Source organism: Lagopus muta, chromosome 3 (genome assembly GCF_023343835.1).
Source record: "Lagopus muta isolate bLagMut1 chromosome 3, bLagMut1 primary, whole genome shotgun sequence".
In the NCBI taxonomy this organism is placed as follows: domain Eukaryota; kingdom Metazoa; phylum Chordata; class Aves; order Galliformes; family Phasianidae; genus Lagopus; species Lagopus muta.
In genome coordinates, this window is record NC_064435.1 from 18,326,196 (window position 1) to 18,341,756 (window position 15,561).

The window sequence follows — 15,561 nt, forward strand, 5'->3', positions numbered from 1 at the left end:
GAATTTTTTTGTGTCTTTTATATAGGTTTCATTTGCTCTGGGTATAGGGACTTGTAAGGGGTAGACTGATGGACTTTGCAGTAATAAACAGTTTCCTTGGGTCATTTGGGAGCAGCAGACAGAAGTATGATTAGATCTACAATCACAGCATTCTTTTAAAGTCTGACAAGATTTTTCATCTGTTTTCAGTACTGAAGAAATTGACATGCCATAATGCTCTGACTATAGGGCACGAATGCAATTGCCAGCTAATGGGCAGAATGTCTCACTATTAGCGTAATTGTGACCTACATCTCAGCAAAACAGCTGCCAAACTTTCCTCAGGATTCATGAGCACTTTGTTCTCTACTATTATGGTACAAAGTGTGATAGATATGAACCTTATTGATGTCAATTCTTCTTTAGATCGAATAGCTGTAGTCATGAGAAATGTTGTCTTAATTCTTGTGTGTTCTGCACATGTGGTTAAACTAATGACCTGAATGTTTGCATTTATATACTGCAACTACAAATCAGTGCAACAGATATTTTTCCTTACCCATGAGAGAGAAGAACAGTATGGTTATCATTATGAAAATGAGACTGAACTAAAATCCTGAATCTGAGTACTTGAAAGTTTAGGAATATCTGTATTTGATTTTGAAACTTGGACATCCCTGATTCTGAAGTTACAGCAGTTTTAAGGGCTTGATACATTTTCATTTTATTTAGTAGTACTGTTATGGTGGTGTGTTAGTTTATGTAATGTATTTTTTATTACATTCCGAATGCTTCTGACTTATTACAAAACCACCCTTCTGAATGAGGTTTTACTTGGCAAGAAAACATTAGTCTTATTGTTACACGGAGTCTACCTGGGATTTATTGTAAAATTAAAAGTACTGTGGAAGTTACATCAAGAAAGCAAAACTACTGATAAATACTAAAAATTCATACAAGATCTGAGCGGAAGAAGAATTTAAAATAACGATGTTGTCTCATCTTTACTCACTGATCTATGTTTTCACTACATTAATCATGTCAAAAGGAGTGTCACATTGTATTTGTGAACTGTGAAGCTCCATTGGGGCAAGGGCCAGTGCATGTTCCTGGATTACAAATAGGAAGTGACTGTGATTGTTATCACTTTGGGCACATGGACATTTTGTGGAAATTTACAAACAGAAGTGGCAACTTAATCAGCAAGAGCAGAAGTCTGACAGCTGACCCTGACGCCTTGCTGGGAATGCGGGAGCAGTGTTGGTGCCAGCACTCCTGGGAGTTTACTTAACTGATCACAGGCAAGATAGTCATACTTAGAATGTCTAAAGGATGCATCACAGGCATCCCAACAGTTTTTACTAGGAGAAAGTAGCCAGGTTATCATTTTAAAAAGTTTATTTCTCTGAATCTAATTGGACATACATGCATTGCGAGCTAATTGGAAGCAACTATTTCTGATTTGTATTTTTATTTTTTTTAATTAAGCATAACACTTAAGAATAATGTCTAGTGGCTTCTGTTTGCCCTTATAAAATCAGATGTATTTTCAAATTACTGTATACAAACTGTCTTTCTCTTGGTCTAGCTATCCACTTTTAGCACATGCCCCTGTTTTTCTGTCTGTAATCTACCACATCTGTTGTTCTGCATGGGTGTTTCTGTACGTATGTGATTAGCTGTTTACCTATGAATCAATTTGCTCTGCCTTCATTAACAATAGGAACTGTGTAACAGCCAGAGAAACTACTGACAGTGAGTTAGCAGTTAGGAAAACTGAAGGCTGAGCTCTCTCCTGCTTTAGCTCATGATTTCATGATTTAGAGAGGAATGTCTTTCAATAACATTGACTTCCAGGAAGAGCTGTGATTATGGTAAACTGAAGTAGAAGTGAATATTCTTCCCAGGACCTGGAAAAAGGGTAAAAAATGCTGGTCTTGGAGCCTGGCTCCAAGGAGGAAATATTCCTCTGTTACTCCCCTTCCTTTTGTTCCTCTTTGCAGTGATGTAACTGCAGAAATGTCTGCAAAAGATTTGCATATTTACCCAAATCCATATATGTTTGGTTTTTATGATACAGAATTACAGTAAAATAAGAGATCGTCTATCCATTTTTCTTGTAGCTACTACTCACTTTGTGGTACATGCAAAGTGCAGAAAAATCCAATTCTACTCCTTATCATTGCACGTCCACAAATATCATTCCATTAGCAGTTAAAGGGAACAATAATACTTCTTCCCACTATTTGATCTCTCCAGAGAAACTTGTAGTCTTACATTTCTCATTCAGGGATTGTAGCATTCATGAAGTAAACAACGACAAGGAACTGATCCCTATAATCACATCCTTAATCTTATTCCAACAGTTGGAGATGAAGGACGTCGTATTAACACACTTTCATGGCTGAAAGGAAATGCGTGACTGCTCCCTTTCAAAATACACAGAGGAATTTAATGAAGAGAGGGACCAGGATCATCTACATATGCTTATATTGCTCTAATATTTTCTGTAAAAAAGGTCTTATATTTCTATACAATTATTAAACAATTGTCACTATATTATTATTAATTCCTTTCTTGAACTACTCCATTCCAGATAAACCAAAATGCTTTTGTATTATTAGTTTTCATATTCTTTTCTGCAAGTTGAGTACCAGATATTTCACTGTATGGTTTAGTGAACTTCAGATCTTTCCATTGTTGCTTCTAAATCAGGGATTTTATAATCTACTTACTGGAATGCACTCATATTTATTTTATACATGCGTACCTGTATTTGTATTTGCAAATATGTGCACATATTTACTGAATATGTGACAGTTCTGACCTGAGGTTCTTACACTAGTTCCTCGCTCTACTAATTAGAAAGAAGTATTTGACAGTAATTTCATATAGCTATTTGTGCTGTTCCACAAGCACAGGAAGAAATCAGGTTTTCTGGGGCTGCACATATCTTGGCAGGGCCACCTCCCCACTTAACAGAGTTGCACATTCATTATAAAGCTTAGAATTACAGGTATGTATGGAGACACTTAAGAGATTAATAGGGATATATAGAATTTCAGGAAAGGAAAGAAAAAGTGTTAGATTTTGTACAAGTGGTAAAGATTTTTATAGCACTCTGTGAAACGTTCTTAGTTTACTGCTATAGATGCTTCTGAAAAACTAATTTACTTGTGACTTAAAATTATAAAGTGATTCCAGCAGAGATGTATCGATATAATTTTTTAATGTCTGCAATAAAAGTAAGGCAAACATTGTCATATATTCACAAAATCTATCATTAAACTGCTGTGTCCAAATTATTGTAATAAAAGTTAGGAACAATAAATGTAGCCAAACTTTATAGGACACAAATGAATATTGCTCTCTACCTACATTTGCTTCTCATAATTTAAGACAGTTATTAGGTACACACTCATGTAAATCTATGCACATAAATACTACATGTGAGAATATATAAACCTTTGTCTAGATATTAATTGCTGATAGACTGAAGTAGTTCAGCAGATTTCAGGCCTCTATCTCCTCTGTTTTCTACAGGGGAAAATATTTTACAGGACATACAGACTTTGTTCTTTTTTCTATTAGGTACCAACAGACAAGGATATCAGTCTTTGATATGAATGGAATCACAGTATTGAAGCCAAATGCTGAAAACAAGATATAAAGCAAAACAACTGTCATCATTAGACAAGGAAAAATAGGATAAAAGAACAAAGATCTTGATTAAGAAATTCTCATTCTGGGTAGTGTAAACAGACTTTTAAAAGCATTTTAAACTAAATAATACATACAGAGGTGAGGGATTTAATTTGTTTACAAGCACTGTGGCTACTCAGCTGCTCTAACTTGCCAAATGTCACAAATCGGTAGCAAAGAGTCACAAATTGGTAGCAGCATGCTCTGTCCTCTAGCAGACCATGAACCAATGTGAAACTGCATATCTTTTTTGCTTCCAGTTTTCTCTGCATTTTGAGATAACATTAGCCTGACAAACACTAATCATGGTCACAAGAACCACTAGGTGTACTCTTTCTCTGTTTTTGGACAAAGCAAAAACCTACCATAGTTCAGTTCTTTCCCGAAGTCTATGAGTCTATAAAATATCACATTCGAGACAGACAGGGAGAACACACAGTAAGCTTTGCGTTTCCTGTAACAGTGAAACTCTTGGAAGCTTGAATTACTTTCTGTCATCTAGAAAATGATACTAGATCACTTTCATTTTTATTCACCACTATTTATGATAGAATCATACATGGAGGATGTGCATGCATAGGATAGAGATCACAACTTCTGCCAAGAATTTTAAGGCTAGTGGGACACAGGGAGTAGATATTTTATGTGTCTCCCTGGCTTAATAGTTGCCTGGAACAGTGGGGAAAGTGTTTGATGGTCCTGGAACTCCTGTAGCCCAATATGAACAGAAATTGCAGTACTTTCAGGGTGGTTTTAGTGTATCAATACTTCCCATTTATGTTTTAAAAAACAATAAAAACCCAAAATTAAGACAGAAGAATTTTGGCAGTCATCATCATATTACAATGCCTGGGGTCTGCATCTGGTTATAAGCACTTGTATCAGGCACTGACAAAAGGCAGAAGAAGGTTATTCTTCAAGGAAGTTACAGTTATATATGAAACACTGACAAATGTAATAAAATGTTTTGATGATTTCTTCATCAGAGAGGATCTAAAAGCTGAAGGCATAGTTCCTGGAAATGAATGAAGAGATTCCACTTCTTGATAAAGTGTTTCATACACAGAATACCAAAAATATGCTCATACGTCATAGTGATGAGTGTAAGAAACCAAGCAGAATTACAAATGAACTAGTGAAACAATATTAAAACATTATTCTACCTCCTATAATGCAAATAAAATGGTATGTGTTGACTCCAAACTATACTACAGTTCCCCAAGTTCACTGAAAGTTTAGCTACATGCCAGCAGTGTAATATAGCAACCAGAACTATTTATGCAGTTGAAAGCTACATTTTTCAGAGACCTTTTGTAATGTAAAAAGGAGATACTTGATTGGAGCTTGAGTATAAACAGTACGCCCTTCCACAGGAATAAGCCACAATTTGTCCAAACAGTCAGCTATGCAGAAGTTGTTACAAAATCAGCCATTCCAAAAAAAAGTACTCATCATGAAGGTGTCTTCATCAAAGAAAATTAGTTCCGCACTTCCATAGTGAACTAAAAAAATCCCTACCAGGATTCATTTGTTTGTTTATGTCAACATGGCAGACACTGTCTTTTCTACAGTCATATCTTCCTCTTTGGTGAATATCAGGGATGGGTCATGTTTGCAGCCAACTGTATAATCATAAATAAATTTTGTTTATACAAATAAGTGACTTGGAAATTTAGACCAAGAAAGAAAAATACAATTGACCCTGCATAAAATTTTTAAAGATTAACATTAAACTAGATAATTCTTTGAACCAGAAATATTACTAATCAGTAAAAAATAAGAACATATTGTTCTAATTTAGTTGCTCTAAGTAGCTTCCTTATGGGACTATTTAATAACATTTGATATGATTCTCAGTTATTTTGCTTATTGGTTTTATTAAACCTTAAAATTAAAAAAACCAAGAGATCTAATATTCATATAAAAGTAATTGAAATTAATTCTTAAAAAGTGTTGTATGCTTTAGCAATGACTGTAATTAATCACATTTGAAATGAAAAATAAATTCCATTTATATTGATTTTTTGACTTTTGCCTAAAAGCAGGAAAGTTTTTAGAATGATATAAAACTCTGAGAACAACTTGGAAAGATGTCTTGAAGATGCCTAATAGGAAGCTCAGATTGAATTATCAGGCCAGTAAAATCAATACTTTGCCTATGTCAATACACTGTATTTTATATGCCAGACACTTCATACTTCTTGCTTCCCTAAGTTACTCATATATTGAATATTATACTACTTTGTAAATGCTTCCAAGGAGGTCTTCTGATGTCTTGAAACAAAGAACTCTGTGTTCCCTATGTATTGTCTTGACAGACACAGCAAGGACTACTTCTATTTTTATTAAGAACACTGTTTAATAGAAATAGTCTTTCTTCCAGTTTCTCAAGATTCCAGTGGGATGTCACACAGTGTACAGCATTATTCACCATCATTATATATTATTACCTATTACATTATATGTACTTTACTGCATAACATAAACATGGCACAGAAATGCCAAGCCACCACTGACACATTCAAATATCTACAAACGGACTGATTTTCAGAGACTGCCATCTCTAAAGCAGCCTAAGTAATTTAAGTACAATGCAGTACTGTGATTTTATGGACAGTCTCAGATGGGTCTGCAGACCACATTCTTACTGAGATATATGCATACATTCAGAAATGTCCTCATTGACATTCTTGATTTTGCTGTCTGTACAGAACAGTTTCTCTTATTTATATAATTACATTTGATTTTAATACATTTTAAAAATTTGTTGGTTTTAATTGATGATGAGAACCTTCTTCTTTACTGACTTCATTCAAAATGTTTTCTCAGATGAATATTCCAAATTCTTTGCTGACCAGTGATAGTTATATTACAGAGTTTAAATCCAAAAATTGAATCTTTAGCTTAAAGACTGAAGTAAAACACAAAAATGAGGATGAAAAAATCATAAAAAGAAAGAATCATAAAATACCACTTATTCACTCTGATCTTTACCTAAAACATTCTTTTAAGACCCCCAGTGATGGAGATCTTTCCAGTTTTCTAGCAAAATTTCTACTGGTATTTTACTACCTGTACTGTTATAAAACATTTCTCTGATAAGAAAAAGTTAAACTTCATATACTGCTCCTTCATGGATATGGAAAACAGATGATTCTCTTTCACTTTGCAGTCTTAAAAATACTTATAATTAGTTATTTCCCTGTTAAACATTTTATTAAGTTAAACTTTCCTGATTTGTTCAGTTTTCCATAGTTATGGCAGTTTTTCATCTTAAGTCTCTTTGAAAATAATGTACATCTTTCTTGAAATCCAGCAGTCTGAGAGGGACACAAAATTTCTGTAGGTAATTGAGCCTGGATGAAGCTGAAAGGCTATTTATGTTTATGTGCTTTAAAATAATATTTTACATCTGTTATGACTGATTTCTTCTGACAAAATATATAGTCATTTTTTCTTTATTTGAAATGAAAATCCGTTTATATATATATATATGCAATATATATGCAATACCTAAAAGACTCATCTAAATTCATAGCATTTTTTCAACTGAAGTTTGCTACAAGACCAAGTTAAACCACTATGAGTACAAGTGTAATTAGTACAAGGGAAGTCATCTGGATCAGATCTCGGTATCTGTTAGCTGAATGGAAATGTTTGGTTTCTGTGTGCCAGAATGAGACTGTATTCACTGGTCAGATGCTGAAAGATACAAGTAGTGGATATTTGTAGCAGTGTGCTGCTATACATATGAGAATATATTCATCGATTTATGTAAATCTTATGCAGGCTATAAATTAAACATACATAACCAACAATAGTTTTTTTCCTGAGGGCAATTTAATTGTAAGCCTCTATTATTATGCTTTATAGCTAGATGGTAAATACATGAACTGAATGATTCAGTTTTCACTAAGGCAAAGTATCTTCTATCTGTTTACAAGATTAGGTTTGGGAAAAATAATGCTATGAATATTTCAGTTAAGAATTGCATATATTCATTTCAGCATGGAGTGGTTTAGGAGGATATATAGTGCAAGTTGTTGTTTCTCGGATGGGGATAGAATATGAAAAACATCACAGTGATTTAGGATGTAAAAAAAATATATCTAAGTGAGAATTAAAAATTATTGGTTACAATATTATAGAAAGTATGAAACTACAGAAACATGAGTAGAGAATAAATAATTGCTTAAGTATTATGCAAATAACCTACTATTATTAAGGGGTAACTCAAAAAATTAACAGGATTATCTTTTTGCTGCATGAAGGCTAGAAGTTTGGGTATATTACATTAAAACAGAAATGATTCAGAAAACTTTCTCTAGCTAATTTTTCTCCTAAGTGTTTGTTCAGCTACATTTACAGTCGCTGGGCTACTCTCATGGCCCTTTTAATTCTGGCTTCTATTAGAATTGCTTGTTGATGCTTGTTGAATGTTTATGGAGACCAAAGAGTGGATATGAGCACAGTGAGGTGGTGAGTGATGTGTTTCAGCAGTGATGACAGTGACAGTGGGTTACCTCTGCTGGTGCAGATCTCTAAGAGTGCAGCATGCAGGCTTTTGTTCATTGCTAACCAAAATTAATAGCTTATGGTGGTGACTATGCTGAAAAATAGTGTTTCATAGCTAAGAATTTACCAAATAATGCTCCTTGTATCTGTTGCAGTTTCCATGAAAATATAGAGGAGGCATTGATTTCAGAGTAACTTACATACATCTACAACATTTTTTATGATTGATGTGCACTTTCCTTGATATGCTTAAGATCCAGGTAGAGCTGCTCCAAATCAGGTGTAGATGAATGTGTTAACTTCTGAGCATTATTCATTGCCATGCTGTCCTCTCTGCCTTTGTTTTCTCTGATTCCTACTGATTGCATACAAGCAGAAGTAGTGGAAGCATGAATGCTGAAGTTGTCCCAACTTTCTTGTTCTGTATGTGATGGTTCAATTTCTGTAACACTGCTGTTTTCTGACTATTCTTTTATTCACAAATAGTTTGTAGCTGATGCTGGTTTTTTTAAAAAATATATATAACTGTAATATCATTTTTTAAAAGTATATATATGATGAGTCAAACACAACATAGTGAGCTGGTCAAAAAAGGTGATTCTACTGCTGTATTTAGCACCTTCAATATTCCTTGCAATTCTGGACTCCACAATATAAAAAGCACATTGGGGTCCTTAAAAGCATCCAGAAATTGGCAACAAAGCTGGTAACAAGGCCAGAATGTCCTATGAGGAAAGAATAAGGACAGTTGGTTTGTTCAGTATGGAGGAGGCCACGATGTAACCACATTTCTTTCCGTAACTTTTCGAGCAGAGGAAGTAGAGGGAGGTGCTGGACTCTGCTCTCTGGTCACCAATGATAAGATGCACAGCAATGGCACTAAACTATACCAGAAGAGGTTCAGACTGGGCATTAGGAAAGATTTATTTACCACGAGAATGGTCAGACACTGGAACAAACTTCCTAGTGAAGAGCTTGATACCCCATGCCTGTCAGCATTCAAGAAGCATTTGGATAATGACCTCAACAATATGCTTAACTTTTGTTTATCTGTGAAGTGATCAACTAGTTGGGCTAGATGGTCTCTGAAGGTCCCTTCCAACACACTTATTCTGTTCCATTCTGTCATTCAGTTCTGTTCCATTCTATTCTGCCCTATCCTATCCTATCCATTTGACTTTTCTTAGAGATAAGCTCCTTCCTAACTACTTCAATTTTGCAAAATTCACAGAAATTTTATATATTTGAATTTCCCACTGAGGTGTTTTAAGTATTTGAAAAATAAAACGTACTGTGTTGCTACAAATATTACTTTCAGATGACTCCCTAAGGTGTGGAAGGTGTGATCCCCCACTCTGACAGAAAAATTGAGAAAAGTGCATTAACTGGTTGCTGTAATACATTTTTACTGTACATTTTCTTGTATGCAAAGCAAGGCAAGACAAAACAGAACAGCTCTTATAATCACTGGTGTATTTTCTTTCTACCATTTCAAATGCTGTGCAATATACGGTTGATGGTAGGAGAGGGAAAGCAGCATATTGCTATTTAACTTGCATTCTCGTGCAAAGGCAGCATATAAAAGCCTAACATCATCTGGATATCATAGCAGTCCTTACCATATAATTACTTGAGACCAACAGTACTTGATCAAAGTAAAAGAAAAACCTCTTATTTTATTTATAAGCCATCTGCCACAAACCATTATCATTTATTTAGGCCCTAAGTTGCAGTTTCCATTTTAATAGTTCTGTTAGTGTTTGGGTGGTTTCTATGAAGATTATTCAATAAACATTGTCCAGAAAAAGCTAGATACTTTTAAAGCATAATCCTCTGGAATGTTTATTAAACAATAATAGTGAACCTTCTGACAGTTTTATATCTGAGAATGTTACAAGGTTATTATGCATCCCACTTGTAATTCTGCATTTCTGAAAACTCCTGTACAACATAATGAGTCTTACCAAAAGCAGATGCATCTGAGTTAACAACAGGGACATCAATGAGCAATAGAAAGCCATGTAGTGGGAAGGGTGGAATGGGGGGTAAAGAATGCAGAAAAGAATTTTGTTTCATTATTTCAACAAAAAGTAACTGAAATAAGAATAACTAGTAGCATAAGGATTTGAAAAACCAAACATACAATGTACACACACCTGTAAAAACATATTGACTTTTTAATGAAGAATCTCTTGACAAATTGAAATTAAGTAATTTATGGCATGAACAGATTATCAAAGACTCAAGAAGGTGTCTTAAGCGTTCTCAGGATTACTCTTGTGAATGAGTTTCTGTGTGCCACTTATTTTTAGTGAGCCCACCACACAAGTATCCTTTTATCTATCACCTGTTAAATAGATGTTATCCCTGTTACCAAATCAGAAAGAAATCTTAGTCTAAGGCTTAATAAATTCAAAACAGAACCTTCAAAAATGCAAGGCTTAAAAAAAAAAAAAAAAAAAAAAAAAAAAACCTCAGCATGTGTCAATAATGAACCCAGTAAATATTGGTTTCCTGCAATAAAAATAATAGGTGAAATTTTGAAATCTTGGAGTCAATGTGAATTTCAGCAGGGTCAGTATAACCAGTAAATCTCCTGAGCAAACTAAAAGATGTGGATGAAGGAAATAAGATTCATACAACAGAACCCAGTCTTCTACTCTCCTTTGCGTGGGCAAACAGCTCCTGGTACTCCTAAGATGTGCTCACAGAAGCTATTGTGGCAGTCTAATGAATACCAAATATTTACAAAGGCATTTACTGATTAATTCAGAAACAGGACAGTCAGTTTTGTTGTTATAATGGGACAGTGCCTGATTCAACCACAGTGTGCTTTAGGGGTAAGTAACCAGGAGCAATTGCCTAAGACTGGATACCACGGAGAATGTGCCAGACTACAATAACTAGAAGTAGTCTAGAAGAACTAGAAGTATCCAGTATGACTCAGTCTATGCCTTTGTTCCTGCTAGGTGAAAACTGCTGTAGGTCCACACAGGTACAGTACATTTCAAATGCATTCCTTTCTGTGACATTAGTAAAACAGCAAGCAGAGCATCTTGTTAGAAATATAGAAGTGCTTTTGTCTTTTTAAGTCTACATCCTTATCCACATTTCTTTTTACTGGTGTGTGAAAATTTCTAATTTCTGATTTTTTCTTTTTTTGTGCAATGAGTTAGCCACTATGCTTTTGAATGGATTTCAAAGATCCATAGCACATATGCATAACATAGCTTACGCAGTGAGTGAGGCAGTTTCAGAAAGCTGAACAAATAATGCACTGCACATTCATGATGCATACATGCTATAAGTGTATCTGGAAATGCACTCATTACACTTTACAACCTCCTAAAGGGAGGTTGTGGTGAAGAGGGATTTGGCCTCTTCTCCCAGGCAACGAGCAGGACAGTGGGCAATGGCCGCAAGTTGTATCAGAGGAGGTTTAGGGTGGACATAAGGAAGAACTTTTTCTCTCAGAGGGTGGTCAGGCACTGGAATGGCTGCCCAGGGAGGTGGTGGAGTCGCCGTCCCTGGCAGTGTTCAAGAGGCATCTAGATGACATGCTGCATGATGTGGTTTAGTGCTAGTGGTGGCAATGGTGATGAGGAGACGGTTGGACTGGATGATCTTGTAGGTCGTTTCCAACCTTGTGACTCTGTGATTCTATGATTCTATGAAAAATGAAGACATCAGATGCATGGAAACTTGTGGTGTGTTGGTACCGAATCCTGGGCTGTACCAATACTTGAGGGGCCTGTGTTTCATCAGGAATTTAATGCTGGGGGAGAAATTTGGGTTTCCTGTTCATGCATTCCAGTATTTGAAGTATAATATGGAGAAGAACTACCGTTCTTTTTTCTGGGGCTCTTTCACAGGGATTATTGGCAACCAAAGGATGACCTGTAAATAAATTCAATAGCTATAAAACCACCAAGAAACAGAGGATGGCTAAAAATACACCATCTGATGTGAAAGAAATAAAGGCAAAATATTAGTGAACATAAAAGCATGGTGTAGAAATATGATAGATTTGTAAAACTCCCTTGACCTAGCTTAATATCTGCAGCATCTCAGTTTTAGTTTACTAACTAAAACTGAGCAGTGAGCTTCCTTTGACAGTGGAAAATTGAGATATTCACTTCAGGCATCTTTTGCAATGCATGGAGTTTTCTTTAGCTGTTAGCTCTCATTTAAATATTATATTAAAAAAATCCCCACCACTTAAAACATTCTGCAGGTTTCCAGACCAGAGTGGTCACCTGATAATTCAAGCAGAATTTTTTGTGGTCTGAAACTAAAGGATGTCCACTTTTGACCATCATATGCATTAATTGTTTTTCCAAACTGAAGTTTAAGCAAACAAATAAATAAAAAAAAGCAACAGCAACAGCAACAAAACCCTCAGCTGTCTCATTCAGAAAACACCTTACACTGTGACAATGTTCTTTTCTGTAAAAATGTTTTTAAAACTAGCAAGAGGCAAATGTAAGTGATCAAATTTGTAACAAATCTTTAGTAAGTTCAGCTGATGTGGCTCATTAGAGCATTTACAGTAGTTACCCATCAGCACAGGAATGCTAATAGATAAGATGAAAGCAACCCGTCCTATTAATCATGCAGTTTATGCCTGACTCCTGTTCCTTTCTTCAGCCTTTAAATCAACTCCATCTGGCTCTCGCTATTTAGTTGTGCAGCTTACCTTTCACAAAGAAATATCCTTGCTGTTCCAGAAGGAGGTCCAATGTGGTTAAAATTATTAGGCAAAGAGTGCTTAAGTCTGGAATCAGCTTGCTGTAAAATACATGATGAGCCACAAAACAAAACCAGGAACCAAATCTTCACTGGGTGTAAATTAGTTAGAATCCAGCTTATTTCAGTGGAATGTATTGCAGCCAGTGCCCCAAAACACTTTTCTACGTGTTAATACTTTGTGGAGTACGTGAAACAAGATGGCTATGCATGTAACAGTCTCTTCATGTTGTAGGCTATCCTGCTTCACAGTCTTCTGTGGCAGGGCAGGGATTTAGGTGGATAGAAGGGAATGACCCTGCCTATGTTAACTAAAACAAAACCAAGAAGTGTCACCCTCTGGGGTGCCCATTTTATTTTGAGAGTCCTAATTCACATCCTTTTTAACTAAACGTAAAAGAATACCAAATTATTCTGAGGCAAAGGAGCAAAACATCTTCCAAGATTTTTTTATCAACAGCTTCCTTCTCTTATTACCGTGAGAGAGAATGTCTTCACAAATTCTGGGGCTTCCACTGCTGAGTTTGTGGATCTCTTTGAGGAGAATCTGGCTCAGTAAAAAATGTCATGTTGTTGAATGACTGTGAGACAGTAACAATCCAGGAAAATTAGGATCATTTCCAGAAAGGACTCATATGCTATAATATTCAAATTGCACCTGCATTTTCCCCGTGGTGAGCTTTGATCTTTTGGTGGTCAGTTTGGAACTGCCATGAGAACTTTACCAGAAGTATTTGCTGCAACTTCGACACAGATAGAGACAAACAGGACTTCATGTCAGCAGGCTGTGGTACTTTGGAAAACATGGGAATCAGAGACTGGAAGGGGCTACCAGAATGTCTGGTCCCTGCTCCAGTTGGTCAGCTGAATGCCCTTGGAAACTTTGAAATTTCCCCTTTTGGCAAGAATGGTAGATATGCATCTTTATGTCACCCGAAGGCCTAAGCAGGCAAAAACACCACAACTACAACCTTTTCTTTTTTACAGCTTGAGAGCTACATTGTGGAAAACATGAAGTCGGAGATGGTGCAGCTGCAGCAGAATGCTGTGCAGAACCACACCGCCACCATGCTTGAGATAGGGACCAGCCTCCTCAGCCAGACAGCAGAACAGACAAGAAAACTCACGGATGTTGAAACACAGGTATGTTCCCAGAGCAGTTTTCTAAAAGCTTTTAATTGCTGAGAATTTTTCCCATCTTTTCTAACACATCATGCAAAACATTTCAACAAATGTTTCCAAGAAACTTACACGTTGGTATGAAAAGCAGTGATTTTTTATGTGACTTTCTTCAGGTTTCATTTTGTTGGTATATGTAGCTCTAGGTGTATAAAGCAGGCTGGAATGGCTAGGAAACTAAATCAGTACTTGACTTCAAATTAGTAGCTCAGTTACCAACTGTGAATGATACAAATGTCAAGCGAGATAATGAGTTTCAGGCTAAATCAGAGCCTTTGATCTTCATTATTACTTGCCTTCATTCTTTTTATAAGGTTACTTTTTGGAAGATGTTTCTAGTTGAAAGGTATTATACATCGGCAGCTTTTACAGTGTGATGATAGAGGGGCCAGCATCAGCTTCTTTATAAAACACTGTGTATTGCAAAATTGCATATCACATGAATTTGAAAAGCCGTCTTTATATGATTCCTCGAACTAAAATAACACATTCGATTCAAGTGACACTTATATCATTGCTATAACACAGAGTACAATTTCCTATTGGGCTTATTGCAACATACAAATTTTTGACTTCTGAGTTCTATCGGTTTATGATGCTTATTTATTTTTGATCTTCCTAGCATGTGGTATGTTACACAGGAGTTTATGTGTTGCATTTATTTGGTTTGTTCTAGTAGCATATGCACTTCTTGAGAAATCACAATGTTCTTATTGACATCTAAAATATCATTACCATGTTATTATGTAACTGCCTTACAATATACTGAGAAGCTGCAGCAATTATGAAAGACAGATGCTCTAAACAACTCTGATGCGGTGATCTGAAATTACCACAGCTTTGAAAAGATACCACAGTAACTTATGAAAATGTTGGGAATGGTATTTCAAGAGAATTTATAAATCAATACAACAAATATAGCTAAATTCAACGGAATATCTAAACAGAAATAGAAGCTGTGAATACCTTCTATAAACTGTGATATCACTTGCTCAGCAGAGAGAGGTGTAGCAGGGGGGTATAAAAGACCTCCTTAGGTGTAGGTGTTGAGAACTCATTTGTTGTTACCTCATCCGACTACATAAGGGAGAATATATATATACATTGCCCCTATCTCATTTCCATTGACAAATCAGTTCAAGGTAGAAGCACCACCAGTGCTTCTTATTCTGTACCTATAGCTGAAGAATTTAAAGGATGCTCAGGATACGAATTGGTATCTACCTTGCAGCAGTCCTTGATCTGACTTCCAGCCCAGTGGCACATTTCCTACTTTGGCTCTCACAGAAACATGGGAAATGGTAGACTCTGGCTCCACTAGCAATCAGAAAAGCATGGTGCAGAAGGCTACAGAGCTGAGGCTGCTGTTGGCAATGATGAGACAGACAGACTGTGATGGAGTGCCCATGGCTGGTTGCCAGATCTGCCACAAGCCACTCG

The 15,561-nt window shown here is 35.9% G+C and overlaps 1 protein-coding gene across 1 annotated transcript in view; it reads left to right on the forward strand.

Annotated features, from left to right (window-relative positions):
* Positions 1 to 15,561, forward strand: part of ANGPT1 (angiopoietin 1) — a 162,597-nt gene that overhangs the window by 62,182 nt on the left and 84,854 nt on the right. Inside the window, exon 2 of the mRNA XM_048939878.1 lies at positions 13,930 to 14,085. Coding sequence (XP_048795835.1) covers positions 13,930 to 14,085 — 156 coding nt within the window. The remainder of the gene's footprint in view (positions 1 to 13,929; positions 14,086 to 15,561) is intronic.